Source organism: Musca vetustissima, unplaced genomic scaffold, assembly GCF_032173495.1.
Source record: "Musca vetustissima isolate MV318-11 ecotype Yass unplaced genomic scaffold, APGP_CSIRO_Mvet_v1 utg20336, whole genome shotgun sequence".
Lineage (NCBI taxonomy): Eukaryota > Metazoa > Arthropoda > Insecta > Diptera > Muscidae > Musca > Musca vetustissima.
In genome coordinates this window covers 228,115-254,611 of record NW_026886023.1, presented here as the reverse complement: position 1 = coordinate 254,611, position 26,497 = coordinate 228,115, and the positions used below count along the sequence as shown (strand labels likewise).

The 26,497-nt window shown below is 35.4% G+C and overlaps 5 protein-coding genes across 5 annotated transcripts; 3 read left to right on the top strand and 2 right to left on the bottom strand.

Moving 5' to 3' along the window:
- Positions 1-1,162: 1,162 nt before the first annotated feature.
- Positions 1,163-9,134, top strand: LOC133333517 (transmembrane protease serine 9-like). The gene is made up of 4 exons (XM_061541835.1): positions 1,163-1,960; positions 3,799-3,914; positions 8,240-8,880; positions 9,007-9,134. Exons 1-4 carry the CDS (start codon positions 1,163-1,165, stop codon positions 9,132-9,134), a joined length of 1,683 nt encoding a protein of 560 aa, XP_061397819.1.
- Positions 9,135-11,363: 2,229 nt separating this feature from the next.
- LOC133333516 (trypsin eta-like) lies at positions 11,364-12,137 on the top strand. The gene has a single exon (XM_061541834.1). It carries the CDS (start codon positions 11,364-11,366, stop codon positions 12,135-12,137), a length of 774 nt encoding a protein of 257 aa, XP_061397818.1.
- Positions 12,138-13,160: 1,023 nt separating this feature from the next.
- On the top strand, positions 13,161-13,952 carry LOC133333515 (trypsin eta-like). The gene has a single exon (XM_061541832.1). It carries the CDS (start codon positions 13,161-13,163, stop codon positions 13,950-13,952), a length of 792 nt encoding a protein of 263 aa, XP_061397816.1.
- A 4,002-nt stretch (positions 13,953-17,954) lies between these two features.
- LOC133333514 (trypsin delta) lies at positions 17,955-18,746 on the bottom strand. The gene has a single exon (XM_061541831.1). It carries the CDS (start codon positions 18,744-18,746, stop codon positions 17,955-17,957), a length of 792 nt encoding a protein of 263 aa, XP_061397815.1.
- A 3,440-nt stretch (positions 18,747-22,186) lies between these two features.
- Positions 22,187-23,010, bottom strand: LOC133333513 (trypsin alpha-3-like). Its single transcript, XM_061541830.1, has one exon. It carries the CDS (start codon positions 23,008-23,010, stop codon positions 22,189-22,191), a length of 822 nt encoding a protein of 273 aa, XP_061397814.1. The 3' UTR covers positions 22,187-22,188.
- Positions 23,011-26,497: the final 3,487 nt, after the last annotated feature.

Genomic DNA, 26,497 nt, shown 5'->3' with positions numbered 1-26,497 from the left:
AGATTTCATTGTGGGAACATGGTTCTTTCCTATATAAATGAATGCCTCAGTGTGAGATTTTTTATAGAGAAAAAATACCTCAGTGTGAGAACTGAGGTCTGGATGTTTTTTTCTTTAAAGAATTTCAAGGTGGTGACAGAGGTTTGGTTGATTTTTTCCTATAGAAGTAAGCCTCAGCGTGGGGACTGAGGTCTGTGTAATTCATGTTTCTACAAAGAAAACTGCTATCTGTGATTTATTTTCTATAGGAAAAAAATACTTTAGAGTGGGAACTGAGGTTTCGGATTTTTTTTTTCTAAAAAATATTAGATTAAGGGAACAGAGTTCTCTGTGTTTTCCATAAATAAATACCTCAGATTGAGATTTTTCTTTAAAGAAAAAAATACCTCAGTGTGGGCTGATTTTTTATATGAGTTCTGGGAATTTTTTCTATCTAAGGTCTGTCTGTATGAATTTTTTCCTATAAATGGTTTCAGTGGGCAACTGAGGTCTTGGTGAGTCTTTTCTATAGAAAAAAAAACTTCTGTAATGGACTTGAGACCTCTATGATTTCTTTGATCGCAGTTGGAATTAAGTTCTCTAGCTTTTTTACACATAAAATAGTACCTTAGCGCGAACTGTTTTTTAATATTCTGAACATTTTCAAAATTATGCCCTGAACATTCTAACCGCATTTTAATTTCCTAAATGGGTCAAGAGCTTCTAATCTTCCCCTGTTCCTCATGCATTCGATTGGTCATTGATGGATTTTACGTTGCCAGACTGTTGATAAATCTCTCACTTTCGATACTCTATCACGGGTCTTGTATTTTTATTGCACTAGAAAAAAAACCCTGAAACCACTTCTGTTGAGTGCATTGTAAACGCCTGAAGTGATCATAAATTTTGTTTACATTATCTTGGAAATGACCAAGAACTGATTTTGATGTTGGTAACAAGAAGACGAAGCTATCGAAGTGGTGGAATAACCACCTGATTCAGCTGCTCTACTAACACACATCGATTAACCTTCTATTGGGTAATCATACAGCGATATTAAATCCTTCAATGTAATTTATTAGAAGAGAACTGTGGTGCATAGTTCCTCAAATGGTATAAAAACTGCAGAGTTCCAAAGAACTCCAAACAGTTTCACAGTAACCGGATACTTGGGAACATCGACATGGAACACCAGCAGTTGTGGTTGAACTCTTTGGCAATATGCCTTTTGGTGACATTAACCTCCGCAGGTACCTATATACCCTTACCCCGATTGGATGGTCGTATTGTGGGAGGCCATGAAGTGGACATTAAGGATGTACCCTTCCAAGTGTCGCTGCAGGGAAGTTTCCATTTCTGTGGTGGTTCCTTGATTGCCAAACGTTTTGTATTGACCGCTGCCCATTGCACCGCCGGCCATTCCGCCGTTAACCCTGGTTTTAAGGTACGCCTTGGTTCCTCATACTCCGCCAAGGATGGTATCCTTCTCCGACCCCTGAGAATTCATCAACACGAAAAATACAATCCCATGAATATCGATTATGATTTCTCAATTTTGGAATTGGAAGACTATGAATTGCGTTCGCTACCCTTTGAGCTGGAATTTGCCAAATTGCCCAGCAGCAGTGGCGATGATTTGCCTGATGGCACCTTGGTAACCGTCTCCGGTTGGGGCAATACCCAAAATTCATCCGAATCTAATCGTGTGTTGCGTGCTACCCATGTACCCCTTGTCAATCAGGATGTCTGTGCCCAGGCCTATCTTGGTTTTGGTGAAATTACTCAACGTATGTTGTGTGCTGGCTACACTGAGGGTGGCAAGGATGCCTGTCAGGGTGATTCCGGTGGTCCTCTATTCCATAAGGACACTTTGGTTGGTGTTGTTTCGTGGGGTTATGGTTGTGCCCGCCCCAATTATCCTGGTGTTTATTCGAGAGTTACTTCGGTGTTGCCATGGATTGCTGAGAAAACCGGATTGGAAGTAAAATGAAGGGGAACATTTTTTGGACATAATGGCATGAAATAAATGATTGAGAATATTATTTGAAAAAAAAAATGTTTTAATCTGAAATAATTAAATATTGGGAATAAGGGTAGGGGTATTTGCATGAAGTTATGAAAAAGGAGAGGAATTTCAAAAAAAAAAAATCTCTCAAGGAAAACATGTCAGTTTACCGCAAAATTTTAAGTTCCTGAAGATTTTTTCTATAGAAAATATTTTGAGGAACAAAAATCGAAGACCTCAGGTATACAGAATTCTTTGTATAGACAACCCCAAGACCTATTAACAAAATAATCAAAAATCAATGAATTTTTCTAAAGCCTTTTTTTGAATTTTTCTGCATGAAGAATTTTCAAATCGAATCTCTCAGGTTTTATTGAAAAATTAGCACAACATCAGATTCTCTGAAAAAAAACTCCTTGCAATAGCCTCCTTGATGAATTTTCTTTCTTTCTATTCCGAAAAACTTACCACAAATATCAGAATTTAATATACCAAAGGGCGTATAAGTGTCGACAACAGTTATACGCCCTTATGGACTTCGTTAGAAATCAACAAAATGTCTACAGAAAGACCTGCCATCTATAGAATAGGTTTAAAAAATTGCATGGCCTATCATTGGCGTGGACTGTTACAAGGTGTAACATAGGCGTGGTTGTTATACAAAATATTTTTCAAAGCCTATCATAGGCGTTTATTTTAGGCCTAGCAGAGTTGTCGATTTTATGAAGAATATTTTTCAAAGTCTAATAGGGCTTGGATTAAAAAGAATATTATTTTTAAGGCCTATTTAAAAAAATGTTTCAGATGCTTTTCTTTAATAATTAAGGGTACCTTGGGTTGTATGCGCATCGATAACACTTATACGCCCTGATATCCTTTGCATGGAAATCTTCGGTATCTTGACCTTTTCTTTCAAAATCAATATTTTGTATTTGGCTCCGAATTATAATATATATAATATTTTAGGTGTTCATGTACACGTATACGATATACCGGACGGTATACCGATATACCGGACCACAAAAAATTATAGATTTTTTTCTAATTTTACATTCTGACAATCTTCAAATAAAATCACACACCACATTGTTGTAATTCCATTTTCAATACTTTTATTTGCCTTCCCTTAAAAAGTTCTCACATCAATTCCAAACCAGTCTTCTCCGCAATCCATGGCAATATAGACGAGACACGAGCATATATACCAGGATAATTGGGCAGGGCACAACCCACACCCCATGACACCACACCATAGAGGATGCCATCATGGACCATTGGACCACCCGAATCACCCTGACAAGAATCTTTACCACCCTCTGGATAGCCGGCGCAAAACATTTGTTCACTTAATGTAGGGAAAATTTCGGCACAAGCTTTACGATTAAAGATGGGTACTTCAACGGCTCGAAGAACAGCATTCGATTCATCGGGATTTTTGGTACCACCCCAGCCGGAAATTGTTGCCTTCAGGTAAATCTTGTTTGGTCAGCGGCAATTTGGCATAGGTCAATTTAAACGGTAACAATGTCTCGTCGTAATCTTCCAATTCCAAGATGGTAAAATCATAATCGTAATATGCGGGATTATATTTCTCATGTTGATAGACTTTAATGGTTTGGAGCAATAGACCACCCTTTCCGTTTTGGCTGGTGCCAATTCTCACACTATACAGAGGTGCAGTTGGTGAGTAATCGGCTGTACAATGGGCAGCAGTTAAAACAAAACGTTTGGAAATCAGTGCACCGCCACAGAAGGCCGAATCGAATTTTTGCAAGGCAACTTGATAGGAAAAATCCTTAATGTCCACTTCATAGCCACCGACAATGCGACCATCCAAGGGCAAAGATGCCGAGGAGCTTAATGCCACCGAAAGGCAAATTGCCAAAGCGTTAACCCACAACTTCATGTTAATCCAAGGGGCGAGGTTACGGTAAGACTGTGCGATATTTACTCGAGCTTCTTAGCTTTTATACTACCTGCCTCCCATCATAACAGGTAGTTGGCTGGTATGATGGGAGGAGGGGTAATAATTTTACTTGAAGGATTTGTTATCAAGTCGCCGGCGCCAGAGATTTGCAAGAGATTATAATCTGTGTGCTGTGTAAGGCTCATATCAAAAATTTTGTATATATTTATATATTTTTAATTGGTAAAAATGTTATAGAACATAGAGAATCAATGTGCAAAACCCGATAATGACAGACAATGGTGACGTATACATAACATCGTTAATTATACGTCCAAGTGTACTCAAAGAAAGCAATGAGTAATAATATCGAAATATTAGATGGTGCCGAACAAATAATAACTATGCAGAAAATTTTTAAAAATAATAAAAATCGTAGAAAATAATGAATCAGAAATTATTACGCCAGTTTTATACACTCAAATCAAGGGCGTATACGTATTAACAGCAATCATACGCTCCAATATTCCCTCATGAATGGAATGAACGACCTATCATAGGCATGGAGTTTTTAAAAATATTTTTTAAGGTAGGCTTAGATTTTTAAATATTTTTCAATACATAGCTTAGGCGTATTTTTCATGATCTACCAAAGGCATGGATTTTTTAAAATATTTTTTTCTAAAGTCATACTGAAGAGATATTTTATTTTGTTTTTAAAGGCCTATTGAAGGTGTCGATTTTGTTAAAAAATATTTTTTCAAGGTCTAACAGAGTTGTCGATTTTATGAAGTATATTTTTTTAAAGTCTAACAGAGCGTAGATTATTAAAAAAAACATATTTCAGGTCCTACTAGAGGTGTTTATTAAAAAAAATAAAATTCTTAAATAATTAAGGATACCATGGGTTGTATGCGCATCAACAACGGCCATACGCTCTGATGTCCTTTGCATGCAAATATTCACAACCATGACTTTTCTATTGAAATATTTAAAATATTTTTGTTCAATTTAGTACAATATGCGTAACAAATTATAATTTTGTTTTTGACTCCGAATTCTGTCCTCTGGATCTGGCTAAATTCAACATTTTGGAACAAATATAAAATATTTTACGAGTTCATATACACCTATACGATCAACATAACCACAAATATTTTGTAATTTCACATTCTGGAACACTTTTTTTCAAATAAAACCACATTTGCCATACATTTTCAAATCATTTATTTCCCTTCGTAATAACTTCTTACATCAATTCAAAACCAGTCTTTTCCGCAATCCATGGCAATATAGCCGAGACACGAGCATATACACCAGGATAATTGGGCAGGGCACAACCAACGCCCCATGAAACCACACCATACAGAGTGCCATTGTGGACCAATGGACCACCCGAATCACCTTGGCAGGAGTCCTTACCACCCTCCGGGTAGCCGGCGCAAAACATTTGTTCACTCAACGATGGGAAAATTTCAGCACAAGCTTCACGATTAAAGATGGGTACTTCAACCGCACGTAGAACTTCATTAGATTCTTCAGGATTTTTGGTAAAACCCCAACCGGAAATTGTTGCCAAAGTGCCATCAGGTAAATCTTTATTGACCAGCGGCAATTTAGCATAGGTCAGTTTAAAAGGCAGCAGCGATTCATCGTAATCTTCCAGTTCCAAGAGGGTAAAATCGTAATCCAAATATGATAAATTATACTTCTCGTGTTGATGGACTTTAACGGGTCGCAGTAATAGGCCACCTTTTCCGTTTCGACTAGTGCCAATTCTCACACTATACAGAGGAACAGTTGGTGAGTAATCGGCTGTACAATGAGCAGCAGTCAAAACAAAACGTTTGGAAATCAGTGTACCGCCACAGAAGATCGAATCGAATTTTTGCAATCCAACTTGATATGAAAAATCCTTAATGTCCACTACATAGCCACCCACAATGCGGCCATCCAAAGGCAAAGAGGCCGAGGAGGTTAATGTCACCCAAAGGCAAATTGCCAAAGCGTTAATCCACAACTTCATGTTTATCCAAGGGTGAGGTTATGATAAGACTGTAGACCAATTGAGTGAGCCTCATAGCTTTTATACTACCCTCACTAACTATCTCTTAAGTCAGTCGGTCTAGCCAAAGTAATAAATTACTTGAAGGATTTGTTATCAATTCGCCCGCGTCAGAGATTTACAAGAGATAATAATATGTGTGGTGCAGCATGACCTTATCAAATCGAATATGGAATTTTTTATTTACAAAACAAAAAAAAAATATTTTGTGTATATATTTTGTTAATTTATAAAATGTTAAGGGTGCGAACTTCCGTGAATGACAATGGTGACGTATACATAACAATATTAATTATACGTCCAAGTGTACTCAAAGAAAACAATGAGGAATATTTTCGAAATATTGGATTGTGCCGAAAAAAATAATTATGAAAAAAAAGTTAAAAGAAATAATAATAAATTTTAGAATATAATGAATCGCAAAATATTATATCATTTTGATAAACTCAAATAAAGGGCGTCGTATACGTATCGACAACAGTCATACGCTTAAATGTCCCAATATAAATGGAATGAACGGTTCATAGTTAGCTGAGGCGTATGTTTTTGGGGTCTATCATAGATTTGATTTTTTTTTAATATTTCTATGACCGTCCATGGGCATGGATTTAAAAAATATATATATATTTTCAAGGCCTATCATAAGTTTATTGCCTATCGTAGGCCAAGATTAAGAAAATAAAAACGTTTTCTCAACGGTACAAAATTTGTGTTTGTCTACTTAGGATGTCCATAATCGATCTCACAAACCTTAAAAATTATACATAGTTTTTAAATGTCTCCCAAAAAATTATTAACCCTAATGTACCATGAATGAAAACATTTATTTTTTACTAGACCATTTTCTGGAAAAATAATTTTTAAAAAATCCACGCCTCTATTAGGCCTTGAAAAAATAATCTTTGAAAAATCCACACCTCTATTAGGCCTTGAAAAAATAATTTTTGAAAAATCCACGCCTCTATTAGGCCTTGAAAAAAAATCTTTAAAAAATCCACGCCTCTATTAGGCCTTGAAAAAATAATCTTTAAAAAATCCACGCCTCTATTAGGCCTTGAAAAAATAATCTTTAAAAAATCCACGCCTCTATTAGGCCTTGAAAAAATAATCTTTAAAAAATCCACGCCTCTATTAGGCCTTGAAAAAATAATCTTTAAAAAATCCACGCCTCTATTAGGCCTTGAAAAAATAATCTTTAAAAAATCCACGCCTCTATTAGGCCTTGAAAAAATAATCTTTAAAAAATCCACGCCTCTATTAGGCCTTGAAAAAATAATCTTTAAAAAATCCACGCCTCTATTAGGCCTTGAAAAAATAATCTTTGAAAAATCCACGCCTCTATTAGGCCTTGAAAAAATAATCTTTGAAAAATCCACGCCTCTATTAGGCCTTGAAAAAATAATCTTTGAAAAATCCACGCCTCTATTAGGCCTTGAAAAAATAATCTTTGAAAAATCCACGCCTCTATTAGGCCTTGAAAAAATATTCCTTTAAAAAATCCACACCATTTCTATACCCTGAAAACTATTATTTACATATGGTCCTGTTCCCGTACTGCAAGATTCTACTCGATTTTTCTATTTTCTTCGATATCATAAAAGAAAAATTCGTTATCGTAGTAAAAACTAGTAGATTCTTGTAGTACGGGAACAGACCAATAGTCTACGCTTTCACAAGTCCCTGAAAAAATATTCTTAAAACTATCCACGCCTCTGCAATGTCTCAAAAACAAAATCAATTCCTCTGATAAAAAATATTCCTGAAATAAATTCTGAAGTGTATATTATTCTTCGAACTTTGGTTATTTTTGTTCAAAATCCAAATTTTCAATACGAAGTTCAAAATTTTCGATATGAAATATATTTCCCTTTCTATGACTAATTAAGGCCAATAAATGTCAAATCACATTAAGAATGTCAAGACATAAATAAAATTAGCTAAAGAAAAACAATAACAGAACAATAACAAAAAATACAACCACATTCAATTTTATGCCCTTTTCTTGCTAATCGTCATGTTATCGCTGTCCACGATAAGGTGGTATTAGACGTCCGCACAAAAAAAAATATCGTAATCATAAAATACAACAATAATGATAATAACTCTGGCTAAAGACACTCTAATATACGATAATATTTTAAGAAACCAAAAACAAAATAACCTAATCGAATATTTCTGTCAAATCTAAATTAATAGCCGATCATTCGGCAGTTATATTTTGGGTGTGAAAGTGACGAAAACAAAATCGGAGTTTTGCTAACATTTAGAGCACAAAAAACAAAAGAAGACAAACGAAAAACATGTGGAAGTATTACTTGTTGCTATCTCTTGGCATTATTGCCTCTTCCACCGCCCTGGAGTCCCGCATTGTAGGAGGTAGCGAAGAAAATATAGCTGTCACCCCTCACTTGGTCTCAGTGCGTTACAAAAAGAATCAATCCGCGCCATTTGAACATCGTTGCTCGGGAACCATTTACTCTGAGAGTATTGTCCTCACCACCGCCACTTGCATTATTGGCATCGAACCAAATCACCTACACATTTTGGCGGGATCCAAATATCGCACCGGCCACGACAGTTCCATATTTTTGGTGGAAAAATATCTCCTACATCCCGATTACAATATTTGGTTTTATGACAATGATTTGGCTTTATTGAAATTATCTTTCAATTTTTCACCCTTCCCGACCAAGGATATTGCATCCATCGCCATTGCAGACGCTCTGCCAAAGGCTAGAAGTTCTCTAATTGTTTCGGGTTGGGGTACCACTGTAGCAAATCCCAGTGCCGAATATTCGGACACGTTGCAAGTTGCCGAAGTTTCTTTAGTGGATGAGGAGGAATGTCACAAAGCCTATGGTGGAAATCGTATATCGGAGGCAATGTTATGCGCTTCGGGTGGCGAGCATGCTGATGCTTGTTATGGTGATGCTGTGTAATATATGACTACGTTTATTAATCATAGTAGCTGCTTCCTCCCCTCTTTCATTTCCCGAATTCACATGTGCTATACCTATATTGCCTAAAAGCGGTCATTTTGTGGTGCTTTAGTCTATCGTAATGCTGCCATTGGTTTGGTGTCATGGGGCCGAGATTGTGCTAGCGCGGATTATCCTGGAGTCTATACGAATTTGGTGCATTTTAAGGAGTGGATTGAAACGGAGGTGGAAAAGTTGTAAATGGATTTTTAAAAAAAAATTTTAATAAAGAAGAAATATTAAAGTCTCATTCTATCTCGAAGATATGTATATTTATTTTAGGGGAGGTTTAAGATCTGTGGGAGTATACCCCATATATAACAGACCACTGGAGCGAAGATGGAAAACAAAAAAAAAAAAAAAAATATCAAAACTCTGTAGAGTGAACCAGATATGTCTAGGTTTTTAATTTTTTTTAAAGACCAGTCGAGCGAACCAGAAATGCCTATGTTAAAAAAATTTTTTCAAAGACCAGTTGAGCGGACCAGAAATCCTAGGTTTTAATTTTTTTTTCAAAGACCTGTCGAGCGGACCAGAAATGCTTAGGTTTATTTTTTTCAAAGACCAGTCGAGCGTTGATTTTCTAAGGCTTGAAAAAATATTCTTTAGAAAATCCACGCCTCTTCTAATTCTTAAAAAAAATATTCTCTAGAAAATCCACGCCTCTTCTAATTCTTAAAAAAAATATTCTTTAGAAAATCCACGCCTCTTCTAATTCTTAAAAAAAATATTCTTTAGAAAATCCACGCCTCTTCTAATTCTTAAAAAAAATATTCTTTAGAAAATCCACGCCTCTTCTAAGGCTTGAAAAAATCCACGCCTCTTTTAAGGCTTGAAAAAATATTCTTTTAAAAAGTCCACGCCTCTTTTAAGGCTTGAAAAAATATTCTTTTAGAAAATCCACGCCTCTTTTAAGGCTTGAAAAAAAATTCTTTAGAAAATCCACGCCTCTTTTAAGGCTTGAAAAAATATTCTTTTAAAAAGTCCACGCCTCTTTTAAGGCTTGAAAAAAATTCTTTAGAAAATCCACGCCTCTTTTAAGGCTTGAAAAAATATTCTTTTAAAAAGTCCACGCCTCTTTTAAGGCTTGAAAAAAATTCTTTAGAAAATCCACGCCTCTTTTAAGGCTTGAAAAAAAATTCTTTAGAAAATCCACGCCTCTTTTAAGGCTTGAAAAAATTTCTTTAGAAAATCCACGCCTCTTTTAAGGCTTGAAAAAAATTCTTTAGAAAATCCACGCCTCTTTTAAGGCTTGAAAAAAAATTCTTTAGAAAATCCACGCCTCTTTTAAGGCTTGAAAAAATATTCTTTTAAAAAGTCCACGCCTCTTTTAAGGCTTGAAAAAAATTCTTTAGAAAATCCACGCCTCTTTTAAGACTTGAAAAAATATTCTTTTAGAAAATCCACGCCTCTTTTAAGGCTTGAAAAGATATTCTTTAAAAAATCCACGCCTCTTTTAAGGCTTGAAAAGATATTCTTTAAAAAATCCACGCCTCTTTTAAGGCTTGAAAAAATATTTTTTAGAAAATCCACGCCTCTTTCAGAGCTTGAAAAAATATTCTTTAGAAAATCCACGTCTCTTCTAAGGCTAGAAAAAATATTCTTTAAAAAATCCACGCCTCTTGTAATGCTAGAAAAAATATTCTTTAAAAAATCCACGCCTCTTGTAATGCTAGAAAAAATATTCTTTAAAAAATCCACGCCTCTTTTATGACTTAAAGAAATATTCTTTTATAAAATCCACGCCTTTTTTGGCTTTAAAAAATATTCTTTGAAAAATCCACGACTCTCTAGGCCTTGAAAAAATATTCTTCAAAAAATCCACGCCTCCCCAATCAGGGTTTCTCTTACAAATATTCACAATAGTAACTAATAGACTTGTTACTAATTCTGTTGCATGCTTTTAGGCGTTACCCAAAGCAAACCAGAAAACTATTCATTAAATCGCAAAAATTATATTTCGCAAAGAATTTGAAAGACATGAAGACAAACATTTCTCCCTCTCTTTATCCATTCTCTCCTCTACTAACTCACAAACAAATTGTCATATTGAAATGAGAGTTTCTTTTTGTATTGATTAGGAGAGTAATCAATACAAAATTCTTCTAATCTTTATAATCGGCCATAACATTTTTAGATTACCCCTAAATATAAAGTACAAATTAGAAAATAAAAAATAGCAACTGTTGACCGCAAGTTTTTTTTAAAAGGGGTTTAAGTTTTTTTTTTTTATTTTTATTATTAACGAATTACTTATGTGAGTATTTCCTTGGCCAACATCGATAATACACCGTATACTCTAATAAAAAAGCCGGGAATCGCCAGATAACATTCCAGTCCATCAATACCCCCATTATTGTTAGAAAAATAAATATTCCATTGTTAGTTATTAGAAGCAACTCGGAAGAGAAGGAAGACCCGTGGATAATAATGATGATCAAAACAATTTTATTATTGGTCTTGGCCACGGTGGTGTGTGCCGCACCCGAAGCCCGTATTGTTGGTGGTCGTGATGTGGATATTGCCAAACATCCCTATTTGGTATCGATACGCTACCGATCCACACCAAATGACCCCTATATACACAAATGTGCCGGTGCCATATATTCCAAACGTGCTGTTATTACTGGCGCCCAATGTGTGGTGGACATTAAGGACGGAGAAAAGGTAATGATTGTGGCTGGTGCCAATAACCGCTTGGGTTATGATGGTATGCCTTATCCTGCCCTGAAATGGATACATCATGCCAGCTATTCCGAATGGACTGTGGATTATGATATTGCTGTGATTATCATCGATGATGTCTTCGATTTCAATCATCCTCTGATTAAACCAATTGAAATACGTGAATCCCGCCCAGCCAATGGACGTTTGGTCACAGTTACCGGTTGGGGTTATGAAGCAGAGAATGGTCCCTCGACAAAGGGACTTTCTGAAGTCGAAGTACCCGTGGTGGGTAATGATCAATGTGGCAGCTTACATGGTGCTGGTGAAATAACGGAACGTATGATTTGTGCCGGTTACCTGAGTGGTGGCAAGGATTCATGTCATGGTGATACCGGTGGCCCATTGGTCTACAATATGGAACTTGTCGGCTTGGTTTCATGGGGTCGTGGTTGTGCCCGGCCTAATTTGCCCGGTGTCTACACTTATGTGGCAAGTTTGAAGAAATGGGTGGATGATACCATATCGGCTAATTTGTAAACAAAAAATGGAGATTTTTTATTTAAATAAATATTTTTTTAAAAATAAATAAAAATTTGTATTTGTAATTAAGGAAATTATAAAAATATATTTTTTTTAAGAGCACACAAAGCTTACATTTTTTAAAGAAGACTTTTTCAAGTAGCCCTAAGGCGTGGATTTTTTAAAGAAGACTTTTTCAAGTAGCCCTAAGGCGTGGATTTTTTAAAGAAGACTTTTTCAAGTAGCCCTAAGGCGTGGATTTTTTAAAGAAGACTTTTTCAAGTAGCCCTAAGGCGTGGATTTTTTAAAGAAGACTTTTTCAAGTAGCCCTAAGGCGTGGATTTTTTAAAGAAGACTTTTTCAAGTAGCCCTAAGGCGTGGATTTTTTAAAGAAGACTTTTTCAAGTAGCCCTAAGGCGTGGATTTTTTAAAGAAGACTTTTTCAAGTAGCCCTAAGGCGTGGATTTTTTAAAGAATACTTCGGGAAAAAGTCTCAGTGGGTCCTCTCCTATTAATAAGAAGCCTAAATGACCCTCTCATACTGATAGGTCCTTTTCTATATTGTGTCCCAACCTATAATTTTTTATGCAGAAGAAGTCCCAGTTATTCTTTGTAAAGACGATGGTCCGTCGTGCCTCCTTCAGTTAGGAGAATGATCAGTGGGTTCGCATGTACCTCTTTAACTACCCTCTCTCTCTCTCTCTCTCTCTCACTGACTCTTCAACAACTCCCATCTTCTCTCCCACTTCCTTGACAAACATCCGGCAATATTGCCCAATATTGGGATTACTTAATCAATGGCCACCGTTTTCAATCTGATAACCGAACAATACAACCCTAATATAAAATCGAACTTCTTATCTCAGTGATATATGATTTTAGACATGTTATCAAAGTAAACAATTGGCTTACTGCCGAACGCCACTACCAATCAGTCGGGGAAAAAACATGGAAATAAACCACAAATTCCAAGTTTAGTTCAACGTAAAAATTTCTTCACTAAAGACGTCCCGATACGGTTGGCGGAAGTGGAATTTGAACATGAAAAATTTTATTAGCCTTTTGGCCTTGGTGGCTGTTGCAGGATTACAGCTTGTCACACCCATTGATGCTGCCAACATTCAACGTGTCGTGGGAAATCCCATGCCATCGCACATTACTCAATTCCCCTTCGAAGTGTCGATTCGTCGCCGTTTCTGTGATGCCTGTGCCTACGAACACTACTGCAGCGGTACCATTTATTCCAGTAAGGTGGTGATAACTGCCCGTTCGTGTGTTAAGGATGCTGTGCCCCAACGTACCCACATTGTCGCCGCTACCAATAAACGTTCCGCCACCACTCAAGAAGGTGAAATGTATTTGGTGGAGGGTTTCGTTGAACATCAGACAGCTGATATTGCCCTGATCCATTTGACCATGGAATTCGCTTTTAATAGCCAATTTTTGCAACCAGTCACTTTGGCCACGCAAGCACCCGTTAAAGGTTCCAAGGGTTTGGTGGCCGGTTGGGGTCAATTATCGGAATTTGAAATGAATTTCGATGATGGTCTTAAATCGGTGGAAGTGCCAATTTTGGATTTAAAGGAATGTCGTGAAGCTTACTTCTGGACGAATGTCAATGAATGGGAATTTTGTGCCGGTTATTTGCAAGGTGGTGTTGATACTTGTCAAGGTGATGCTGGCAGCCCCTTGTTGGTTAAGGGCCAAATGGTCGGCATTGTCTCGTGGGGTTATGGTTGTGCTCGCCGTGGCAACCCTGGTGTTTATACCAATGTTGTGATGTTACGGGAATGGATTGAGCAGTATTCGACGATTACTATTGAATTTTTGTAAATACAGTGGGACAAACTTATAAAAAATAATAGAAAAACAATAAAGAAAGAGTTTTGAAAAAACAAATTAAAAATATATTTTTTTACTTTAATAAACTATATTTTTTAATAAAAAATATTTAAGAGGATTTAAAAAAAAGTTTTTTTTTTCAAGTAGCCCTAAGGCGTGGACTTTTTAAAAAATATTTTTTCATGTAGCCCTGAGGCGTGGATTTTTTAAAGAAATATTTTTTCATGTAGCCCTGAGGCGTGGATTTTTTAAAAAATATTTTTCATGTAGCCCTAAGGCCTGGATTTTTTAAAAAATATTTTTCATGTAGCCCTAAGGCGTAAATTTTTTAAAAAATATTTTTCATGCAGCCCTAAGGCGTGGATTTTTTAAAAAATATTTTTCGTGCAGCCCTAAGGCGTGGATTTTTTAAAAAATATTTTTCATGTAACACTAAGGCGTGGATTTTTTAAAAAATATTTTTCATGTAGCCCTAAGGCGTGGATTTTTTAAAAAATATTTTTCATGTAGCCCTAAGGCGTGGATTTTTTAAAAAATATTTTTCATGTAGCCCTAAGGCGTGGATTTTTTAAAAAATATTTTTCATGTAGCCCTAAGTCGTGGATTTTTTAAAAAATATTTTTCATGTAGCCCTAAGGCGTGGATTTTTTAAAAAATATTTTTCATGTAGCCCTAAGGCGTGGATTTTTTAAAAAATATTTTTCATGTAGCCCTAAGGCGTGGATTTTTTAAAAAATATTTTTCATGTAGCCCTAAGGCGTGGATTTTTTAAAAAATATTTTTCATGTAGCCCTAAGGCGTGGATTTTTTAAAAAATATTTTTCATGTAGCCCTAAGGCGTGGATTTTTTAAAAAATATTTTTCATGTAGCCCTAAGGCGTGGATTTTTTAAAAAATATTTTTCATGTAGCCCTAAGGCGTGGATTTTTTAAAAAATATTTTTCATGTAGCCCTAAGGCGTGGATTTTTTAAAAAATATTTTTCATGTAGCCCTAAGGCGTGGATTTTTTAAAAAATATTTTTCATGTAACACTAAGGCGTGGATTTTTTAAAAAATATTTTTCATGTAGCCCTAAGGCGTGGATTTTTTAAAAAATATTTTTCATGTAGCCCTAAGGCGTGGATTTTTTAAAAAATATTTTTCATGTAGCCCTAAGGCGTGGATTTTTTAAAAAATATTTTTCATGTAGCCCTAAGTCGTGGATTTTTTAAAAAATATTTTTCATGTAGCCCTAAGGCGTGGATTTTTTAAAAAATATTTTTCATGTAGCCCTAAGGCGTGGATTTTTTAAAAAATATTTTTCATGTAGCCCTAAGGCGTGGATTTTTTAAAAAATATTTTTCATGTAGCCCTAAGGCGTGGATTTTTTAAAAAATATTTTTCATGTAGCCCTAAGGCGTGGATTTTTTAAAAAATATTTTTCATGTAGCCCTAAGGCGTGGATTTTTTAAAAAATATTTTTCATGTAGCCCTAAGGCGTGGATTTTTTAAAAAATATTTTTCATGTAGCCCTAAGGCGTGGATTTTTTAAAAAATATTTTTCATGTAGCCCTAAGGCGTGGATTTTTTAAAAAATATTTTTCATGTAGCCCTAAGGCGTGGATTTTTTAAAAAATATTTTTCATGTAGCCCTAAGGCGTGGATTTTTTAAAAAATATTTTTCGTGCAGCCCTAAGGCGTGGATTTTTTAAAAAATATTTTTCATGTAACACTAAGGCGTGGATTTTTTAAAAAATATTTTTCATGTAGCCCTAAGGCGTGGATTTTTTAAAAAATATTTTTCATGTAGCCCTAAGGCGTGGATTTTTTAAAAAATATTTTTCATGTAGCCCTAAGGCGTGGATTTTTTAAAAAATATTTTTCATGTAGCCCTAAGTCGTGGATTTTTTAAAAAATATTTTTCATGTAGCCCTAAGGCGTGGATTTTTTAAAAAATATTTTTCATGTAGCCCTAAGGCGTGGATTTTTTAAAAAATATTTTTCATGTAGCCCTAAGGCGTGGATTTTTTAAAAAATATTTTTCATGTAGCCCTAAGGCGTGGATTTTTTAAAAAATATTTTTCATGTAGCCCTAAGGCGTGGATTTTTTAAAAAATATTTTTCATGTAGCCCTAAGGCGTGGATTTTTTAAAAAATATTTTTCATGTAGCCCTAAGGCGTGGATTTTTTAAAAAATATTTTTCATGTAGCCCTAAGGCGTGGATTTTTTAAAAAATATTTTTCATGTAGCCCTAAGGCGTGGATTTTTTAAAAAATATTTTTCATGTAGCCCTAAGGCGTGGATTTTTTAAAAAATATTTTTCATGTAGCCCTAAGGCGTGGATTTTTTAAAAAATATTTTTCATGTAGCCCTAAGGCGTGGATTTTTTAAAAAATATTTTTCATGTAGCCCTAAGGCGTGGATTTTTAAAGGAATATTTTTTCATTTTTTTCAAGGTGTGATAGTTCTCTTCTCTTGAGAAGAGGTCCCATTGGCCTTCTCCAATTGAGAAAAAGTCCCTATTGGTCCTTCACTATTGAATGGGTCCTTTCCTATTAACAAGAAATCCTAGGTCTCCAATTGATAAGAATTTCAGTGGAACCTTAGCATAGACGGTGTAACAAACCTGTAGCTTCTCTCAAAACTATTTCCCTGAAGATGACTGTCGAAGACAGTCGAAATATTGGAAAATAAAAATAAAAAATCAGAAATCATAATACAGCATTTTATTTAACCTTGAGCCGAACTAAATCCAAACAGGAACCTCTCCTATTAAAAAGAAGTCCCGATGGGTTCTGTTATTGGGACAATGTATCAATGGGTCCTCTAATATTCATACGAAGTTCCAGTGAGTCTTCTCAAATCGAGAGAAAAAGCCTAATGGGACTTCGCCTATTGAGAAGAAGTTCCAAAGGGTCCTCTTCTATTTAGTAAAATTGATAAATCGTCCAATTCGATCCTCTCCTATTGAGAGGATTTCCTGCAGATCCTCTTCCTAGTTGGCCATAAAAGGCAAAGTTGGTCTTCTCCTACAGAGAACTTAATCGAAATGCCTCGATTATTACAAGCCAATGGCCTCGATAGAGCCAAATGACGATTTTCTTTAGAGAAATATAACATCGTCTTATATGGAATCATTTGGCCCAACTTCTATAGAGAAAACATTCCTATTCTATAAAGACTATATCAAAATTCCTATTATCCTGACTTGTATAGAATTAGCAACTCTTCTAAACTGACTCAATGGGATCACATTTGCGGATAATAGAGGTCAATTCTTCAAAAATAATCCCCGTATGTGCATTTTTAAGGGTAGAATATATTTCCTGTATGGAGAATATCTACTAGGTAGAGTTCTATAAGGCAAAATATCGATGGTCCCATTTCTATTGGAGAGAAGATCGAAGAGATAATCTTCTAAATGTTAGAAAATCATAATTTCTTGCTCCGCTTTAAAATTTGCAGAGTGGATTCTCTTATAAATAAAATGAATATGGAATGAAACACAGAAGACCTATTGGACCCATTGATATCAGTTCCTCAGGAAAATACTCCTTTGACCAGGGGCAAACAGAGAAGCACTCTTTTGGGCTTTTTTACACACCAACTACTGCCAAAGAGAGGTCTTGTGCCTTAGACCTATTGAAGCCTTGTCTAACTTTGAACGAAGAAATCTAATGAGATCCCTTTTTTAGGACAAAGTCTAATGTCCTTTTACAATTGGCCCAGCAGGTCCTCTTTATCAAAATTCGATTAATATAAAAGCTAGTGATTCTCTTCACAGAAAAGTAGCACTTTCTTTAGAAGATTACCATTTTTATTTTCTTTTTAAAGGCATATTAGATTATCTGCATCAGAGAAGAATATATTTTCTTTTAAAGTGATCAGATATTCTCTTCCCATTTCAAAAACAAAAAATATTACCTGTTAAGGCTAGGCAATAAAATAAAAACACAGTCATAGATTAAATTTTCTTTATTATCTTCTCTCACGTCACTCCCCCGCTCTTCGTTTACAAGAAATCATATTCAACAGTTTGCGAACGTGTGATGTTCTCAATCCATTCATATAGATCAGGCACCGAAGCATAAACACCAGGGAAGGTTTTACGAGCACAACCAATACCCCATGATACAACACCCAACAATTCATTGTTGTAAATCAATGGGCCGCCAGAATCACCTTGGCAGGCATCCTTACCACCCTCAGGAACTCCGGCGCACAACATACGCTGAGTCAACATGAAAGGATACTTCTTTTTGCAAGCACTCAGCTCAACATGATTGACTGTGACCTGTTGCAGTTGATTGGGAATATCACCACCTTCGACCAAAGTACCCCAACCGGTAACAATAACTTCAGCACCATCAGCGGGTCTAACCTTAGCCAAGCCAATTGGTTGAATTCTACTGTTGAATGGGAATTCGCCACCCAACACCAATATGGCCACATCATAATCATTATTGCCACCATACTTCTCATGGACAATAATTTTGGTCACAGGCAACTCCCATTGTACATCATCCAAGTAGGTGGAACCAGCAACAATTGTCAATTGGCTCAGATCCAAATCGCCGACAACACAATGGGCAGCCGAAACGATGATATTGCTGGTGTAGACACTGCCACCGCAACGATGTCTGCCACGATAACGCATCGAGATTTGATGGGGATATTGTTCGATAGTGGCATCACTGCCGCCCACAATGCGACCATCCAGCATGGGAACGGTGGGAACGCTGCCAGCCTCGAGGCTGGGTACAAGGACCAATGCCACACACAACAATACGAAATATTTCAACATTTCACCGAACACACTCACGATTTCGCACTAAACGGCCTGCAAAAAGATTATGAAGTATTTATAGCGAGTGGTTTTAACGGCATAAAGGGAATTTATTAATCTTTGGCTGATTTCGTTTCCGATTAGACTACCACCTCCTCCCGTTGGTTATAAATCAAGACGTAATCATTTATCTTGAAGCATGATTTTCGGCCAGGGAAAACAAATGTTAGGTGGCTGATTAGTGATTTACTGGCAAGACTTTACTCAGACGTGAGGTCTGATAGGATTTTTTGGATAACATTGGAAAATATGGTAAATAAAGTGCAAATTTATTATTAAAATAAATTATTTATAAAATGAAAAAATTCGACCAAAAAATGTTTTTGTAAGAATAAATAAATCCAGATTATACCGCTATAAACCTACCAATTTCTATATAAAACAAAAAAAAAAACCGACCAAAATTATTTTTTTGTTTGGCCCAAACTTCTGAATTTTTGGTATAAATTGAAGAATTTTGGGTCATAATAACAAAATTTGGTCGGATTTTATTATTATTTGGTACGGAAAGGTGTATATAAAAAATGATATTTTTTGGGTCATACCAAGAAAGTATTGGTCGGTTTATAGCTGCACCTAGAGAAAGAGGTTTATTCATATTCATACTAAAAATTGGGCATTATGGTCAGATTTTTTTATTGTTTCTTCATACCAAATTTTTTTTTTTTTTTGTTTGGCCCAAACTTCTGAATTTTTGGTATAAATTGAAGAATTTTGGGTCATAATAACAAAATTTGGTCGGATTTCATTATTATTTGGTACGGAAAGATGTATATAAAAAAATTATATTTTTGGGTCATACCAACAAAATTTTGGTCGGTTTATAGCTGTACCTAAAGAAAGAGTTTTATTCATATTCATACCAAAAATTGGGCTTTTTGGTCAGATTTTTAGCTGCATATAAAGAACGGGTTTTATTCATTCATAGCAAATATTGGACATTTTGCGTCCATTCTAAAAAGACCTTTTTCATACTAAAATTTTGTTCGCATATTTTGGTCGATTTTTATTTTTTTTTTATTTACAACAACAAATAAACAAGTTTTTTTAATTTAATTTTCCTTTATTTCTCGAGTGCCTACTAATAAATTCCCATCGCTTTCATTGCGGTGAACATTTGTAAAGAGTACTTTTAGGCGTTAAATGAACAAACCCAAGGTAATGAAGTGTATCACTGAGTTTACACAAGGCAATCACAAATTAATTAATAAAATCAATGAAATTTTCATTGAGAATTATTTTCTAGGTCCTGAATCAAAACTTACTGTATATTCAGAGGCCTGGTAAGGAAAGTATGGAACCAAGAAGTCCTTAAAATTAATTTAAAGTAAGATTTCTAATTTAATTGAGATTTCGGAAAAAACAGAAGATGATGGTATTAATCAAGGTCAGATAATAAGATCATACAGGGAGATATCAGTGACCTCTCAAGTTTACTATCAAAATCCGTTATTGTAAAGTGACTTGCATTATGAAAACCTACATAAATAAAATCCACATTTTTGACTTTAGGTTTGAAAAAAAACGGTCAAGTTGGGCTGCAAAGACTATCTCCAGGCCACGTATACAATAATTTCTTTATAGGCGTACTGAAGTTTTGTAGGCAAGCTGAAGGTTGTCTTCATAGGAGGGCTGAAGGCAGCCTTAATATATGAGCTGTTTGAGCCTTTATTGGCGAGCTGAAGGGAGACAAACTGTAGGCCATAGAATACTTATAAACAAGCTGAAGAATATGGTTTCCACAAACATAAGAGAGTTGAAGAACACGAAGTCTTTATAGATTAACTGAAACGCAAGGAGTCTTTATAGATAGGTTTAAGACCCATTAACTGACACATACCAGTCCTTTTGCGGAGCGAACCAATTCAGGATTGAGATTTTGCAACTCTAGAGAAAATCATATCTCCTTTTAACATATATAACCTTCTACAACACAAAATTCGTATCTCTGGTGGACAGTATACAAAAATAGATGCATGCTTTACTAAATTTTCTCTTTCCTCTATACAAGAGATCCCCAGAAAAGAGTATAGCCCATAATCTGACTCAAACATAATATATGTGGCAATGGAAAACGTTGATTTGGGCGATTGCGGAACGAACTTGTTCAAAGGAACTCTTCCACAAAAGAAACGATCATTACTAGGTCCGTTCTTTCGTTCATCTTGTCCGATATGCTTCAGCCGTTCCTTTTTAGCTCTCGTTGACTCAGGTCCTTTCTTATGAGGAGCAAACCGCTTCATTAGAAGAAGAAGGTCTTATCTCAAGTGGACGGTATACCAAAATAGAACCCTACATAAATAAGTTATCTCTCACTTATATGGAAACCCCACAGCAGGGCATTTACTATAATTACTAGTTCCGTTCTTACATTCATCTGGGTCACCTTATTCCTTTGGATCCAATGGTTCATTCAATTTTGGAACATATATCCTTTTATAAAAGAAGTATAAAAGTGGGCTGCATACAAAAATAGATCAATTTTTATCGAACACTTTATTATAAGAAAATATGTGTTCGTTAAGTCGACTATATTTTCCCAGCCGAAAAAGAGCAGATCTCAAGTGGTCTTCATATAAAAAATAGATCCCTGTTTAACTAAATTCTCTCTCCTCTACACACAGAAAGATATTCACTATATTTATTACGCAAAAATTTGTGTTCGCTATGTGGACTATATTTTCAGGTCGGAAAAAGAGCGAAACGCTTCGGGATTGAATTTGACCAACTCTAGAACAAATTTTATATCATTTTAGCATATATGGCCTTATACAAGAAGATGGTCTTATCTCATGTGGCCTGCATACAAAAATAGATCCCTGTTTAATAAAATTCTCTCTCTCTCTCCTCTACACAAGAGACCCACAGAAAGATATTCACCATATTTATTACGAGAAAATATGTTTTCGCTATGTGGAATATATTTTCTGGTCCGTAAAAGAGTGAAACGCTTCAAGATTGAATTTGACAAAGTAGTTCAAAAGAACTATTCTCTAAAAGGAACGATCGGTTCCATGCCCTAAAGAACTGGGCGAAGAACCGATCATATATTTCCTTTTGCTCCAGTCGTTTCTTTTTGCTCTCGTTCACTTAGTTCCTTTTGATCCAATCGTTCCTCTAGATCTTCTCGTTCAATATATCAACCAGGAATACAAATTTCTGATTGGCTGTTATAATAATTTCGCAGGATTGAAATGCACTCCTCCATTTTTGCATTTGCATTCAATATTTTTTATTAATTTTTTCAAAATATAAATATATATACAAGGTTTAAATATGTAATTAAAATATAATTTATGTAAGGCAAAAATTTGTTCATTTTGTTGGCTTAAGTTCAAAAATTTGTTCATTCAGTTCCACATCGTACGAGCATCATTTTATTCTCTCATCTCCACACACCTCACAAATAGGGCTGAGCATTATCCAAAATCCATTGGGTATGATACGCCACACTAGCATAAACTCCAGGGAAACCTTCACGAGCACAACCAATACCCCATGAAACAATACCCGACAATTTACCATCAACCACCAATGGGCCACCCGAATCACCTTGGCAGGCATCCTTACTGGAATCCTCTGTACCGGCACAAATCATTTCTTCGGTAATATCGTAGCTACGACTGGCATATTGACTGCCACAATATTCGCGATCAACAATTTCCACTTCAGCCATTTGCAGGTGATTTGTCATCGTTGTGGCCGATTCATCTTTTTTACCCCAACCACTGATGATGGCAGTATTACCCGATTCAGGTCTCTTAGCGGCCAATGGTATTGGTTGTACCGTCTTGGAATATTCCAAAGGATCTGCCAAGATAATCAATCCGACATCATTGACATGGGTCTTCTTATTATATCCAGGATGATAAATTAGCTTAATCACCCGATGACCAGGATCATCATCGACAATGGATGAAGTGCCAGCAACAATGCGGATATTTGAGGCAAAACGTCCTTTAATGCAATGGGCAGCGGTTATGATGACACGTGGAGAATAAATGGCACCTCCGCAAATGTGCAACAGAACACTGGTATCCAAACGCACGGAAACTTGATAGGGAGTTTGTGTAATATCCGATTCAATACCACCAACAATGTGTCCTTCTTTGATACGACCACCGCTGAGTTTGGGAGGTATAACTGAGGATTGAATTGGCGTGATTAGTGTAATGACCGTCGTCAGAACCACAGCCAAGAGTAGTTTGTTATGTCCTAACATTTTCGCGTTGTTATGATTAATGACTTGTGGGTTTTATCAAATGTCTCTTATATAGCGCAAAATATTTGGCAGCCACTTTGTTTTTTTATTATTATCACTTTATAATTCTGGATAATCATAATTTTGTGGTTGGCAATTTGTTGTTGTTTAAAAAAATTATAGGTAATTTCTTTTTTAATTGTTATTCAAAAGTATTTTTTATCAATCAACACAAAATAGAGGGGAAGGTGAATAATTGTAAACATATGAATTTGAGGTAGGAATAGTTCGAAGAAAAATTTGCGATCATGCAAATCTCAAATGTACTCTTAAATTTGGCCACACTTTTTTCTAGAGAATGAAAATAAAGTCGAATTTAGCTACAAAGACTATCTCGAAGCACAGGAAACCTTAAAAATAATATCGAATTTTAGCTACTTAATATATTAGATATTACTTAGACTTCAAAATAGTTTATAATATAAATTCGTACCCTATATAGATAATAAGTCTATCTGCATTCAGACACTAATTTATTGATATTACAAGAAGAAGGAGGTATTATGTCCGGTGCAAAAATAGATTCATGTTTAACTAAATGATGTTTCCTTTCTAGAAGCCCAGATCTCCCCTTATAATCAAATTCAATCATACCATGGAAAGATTAGAGTTTGGTTGATCGCAAAACGAACTACTTCAAAGGAACTATTCCGCAAAAGGAACGATCGGTACTAGAATCGGTTCCTTCGTTCATCTAGTTCCTTTTGCTTCGTCGTTCTTTTTTACTCTCGTTCACCACGTAGTTCCTTTTGATCCAATCGTTCATTTAGATCCTACCGTCCAAATTAACCAATCCTTGTGCGCATCGAACTACTTTAGTACTGAGAAAATCTATATCATATTTTAACGTTATACAAGAAAAAGGTCTTACCTCATGTGGACTGTATACAACAATAGATGCCTAAGTTATCTCTCCTTTATACAAGACACTCACCGCCCACATCACGACCCATATAATCTAAATCAAACGTACCACATGCGGCAATGGAAAAATTAAAGTTGGGTCTTTTTGGAGCGAACTAGTTCAAACGGAACGATCGGTGCTAGGTTCGTATTGCTCCAGTAGCTCAGTTAGGTACTCCTAGTTCCTTGAGATTCAATTGTTAATCTAGATCTCTCCGTTCAACGAACCATCACTTCAGGATTGAATCCTTCCGAAACGGACTAGTTCAAATGATCTATTCCGTAAAAGGAACTACTCTGAACTATTCCAAACTAAAATAAACTTTGGAAACTGGTGAAAATTACCTAGTTCCTTTTGCGGAGCGGACCGTAAAACATCGAACCGCTTTAGGAAGGCAATTGACCATCTCCATCACATGTGCGTTTGTAGCATCTAAAACTCCAGAGTTGTTGTAACTGCTGTCTATTATATTTTCATTTTGTTGGGCGCCATTTTCTCTCGTATCTAAAATGATGTTCCCAAGGTTGGTGAACGTTTCAATAAGAACAAAAACTACTATACTGCTGATATTTACAATGATATTACCTTGATCTTCATGTCAGTTTCCGTGTTGATCGTTGTGAGGACACAATCATCGAACAATTCCCCCATGAAATCTTGGTACACTCTTTTGTTTTACTCCATATGCGGTGGTGACACCTACAAATCCCGGGTCGCTGTAATTGCGGCTGATTTCATTTTTGATGGTGTTACCAGTGTTGGTGGATCGTATTATCAAGAATGAAAACTACGATTCCGGTGTTATTAACAATGATGTTGCCTTGATCTTCTTTGTCTTCGGATATTCCATTCGATCTCACTGCTCAACCTGTTCCGTTGGCACCACTGAACCAATCACCATTGCTGATGTCAGCGATTGGGGTGCTGTCAAGGAAGATGGTGCTGCTGCTTCCATTTTGCAAAAGGTGGAAGTTTTGTATGACGACAGACGTGTATACGCTAACCAATATGCGGGTGTCATTGCAAACACTAATGTTGGGCGCCATTGTTGAAATGGTGCTAAGGATGCGGGATATTTGCCTCAGTGATTCAAATGTATCATTTGTTTCCTAACTCGTTGATAGTTTCGAAGAACTCTCTTTTTATGCATAATATATTTCCTTAACTCTAGGCCTTAGCTAGATCCATAAAACTGGACATGCATTTATTTTAAAGTACATACATCGAATAGATTTGGGTTAGAAGACATTTATGGGCCTGAATAGAAAACAGTCAACCTTTCACTTCGGAAGCTGTATAAATTCTGCTTTTATTGTCAAATATTTTATCTTATGTACTATTTAGTTCAATCTTGCTTAGCATAATCTCAAACACACAATACTTTGTTACTTGAACATTTATTTTTCTAATAATTGAATTTGTTGTGGATTTTTATCTTAAAATACGCCAAGGATGAAATCTTTAAATCTGTTAATATAATTTTGAATATGACAAGAAGATATGACAATTCAATTTATGTTTAAAGTATTTAGAAAAGACCCTAACTAACCTATGTCCATATAAAAATATCTTCTTAATCATATCTGACTCTATTAAAGTTACCGTATATTTCCCTAAACTGAACTATAACTTTGCATTAATTTACATTTTTCCAACTTCTCAAACTATCCTCGTCTCGGGGTGGCGAATCAATTTACGCATTAGCAGAAAAAACATATGGCCAATAAATTCCGGTTTATATCCATTATAAATGATAATTTTTCGGTAGCCTTTCTTCGTCAGGGTGTCGTAAATGAAGCCCCTAAATCGATAAGAAAAGCCAAACTAATTATTAGGCAGATAGAAAAAATAACACATAGGAATAAAATTATCCAATAAAATATTATCGAAAGCGATAAAAATATTTAATGGGTCATTATTAGATCAAAATTATACATAAACCAAGGTACAGAACGCCCAATAAATTACTATGAATATATGATGGAAATTGCGAGTAATTATGGGAAATTATATCGTTCGGAATGAGGTTATAAATATCACTTCTGCCAAAAACTTTTTATGTTTATATATCCTAGTTTTGATATAATTTACGATATTTTTTGTTGTTATTTGAGATTTTTTATTTATGTTTTCAAGTTATGAAATTCCTGTGTCGTTTTATTTTCCTCGTATCTTAAGATAATCGAAATTTTACGCGTGTCAAAAAGAAATAATTTTAATTTTCTGGTAATGACTAATTTGTGTTACCTAGAAACCCCCTTTCTCATCATATTTAGTCATGATGTTTGCATTTTGTGACGAATAAACTTTGTCCGACACTAATCAGGTATCTGATTAATATTAGAGTAGTGTCTCCCTCTTATTAGTCCAGACAAGTATAAGTATAAACGATAAGAGTAAATTCCCAATCAAAATTTTCGTATTAAATTACAAAATGCGATAGCGTATGAGGGAATTGACAAGTCATTAGTGCTGAATAAAAATAAACAATATCGTAAGTACATTTGGCCGAAAAAAATAAGGAAATGTGCACCCCATAAAACG

Excerpts from the sequence above, each read along its gene's own strand:
- LOC133333517 (XM_061541835.1), top strand. The coding sequence starts at position 1,163 with ATGGAACACCAGCAGTTGTGGTTGAACTCTTTGGCAATATGCCTTTTG. Across the intron at positions 1,961-3,798 it reads CTGAGAAAACCGGATTGGAA|CCACCGACAATGCGACCATC; the intron begins GTAAAATGAAGG and ends TCCACTTCATAG. Across the intron at positions 8,881-9,006 it reads GCATGCTGATGCTTGTTATG|TCTATCGTAATGCTGCCATT; the intron begins GTGATGCTGTGT and ends GTGGTGCTTTAG.
- LOC133333516 (XM_061541834.1), top strand. The coding sequence starts at position 11,364 with ATGATGATCAAAACAATTTTATTATTGGTCTTGGCCACGGTGGTGTGT.
- LOC133333515 (XM_061541832.1), top strand. The coding sequence starts at position 13,161 with ATGAAAAATTTTATTAGCCTTTTGGCCTTGGTGGCTGTTGCAGGATTA.
- LOC133333514 (XM_061541831.1), bottom strand. The coding sequence starts at position 18,746 with ATGTTGAAATATTTCGTATTGTTGTGTGTGGCATTGGTCCTTGTACCC.
- LOC133333513 (XM_061541830.1), bottom strand. The coding sequence starts at position 23,010 with ATGTTAGGACATAACAAACTACTCTTGGCTGTGGTTCTGACGACGGTC.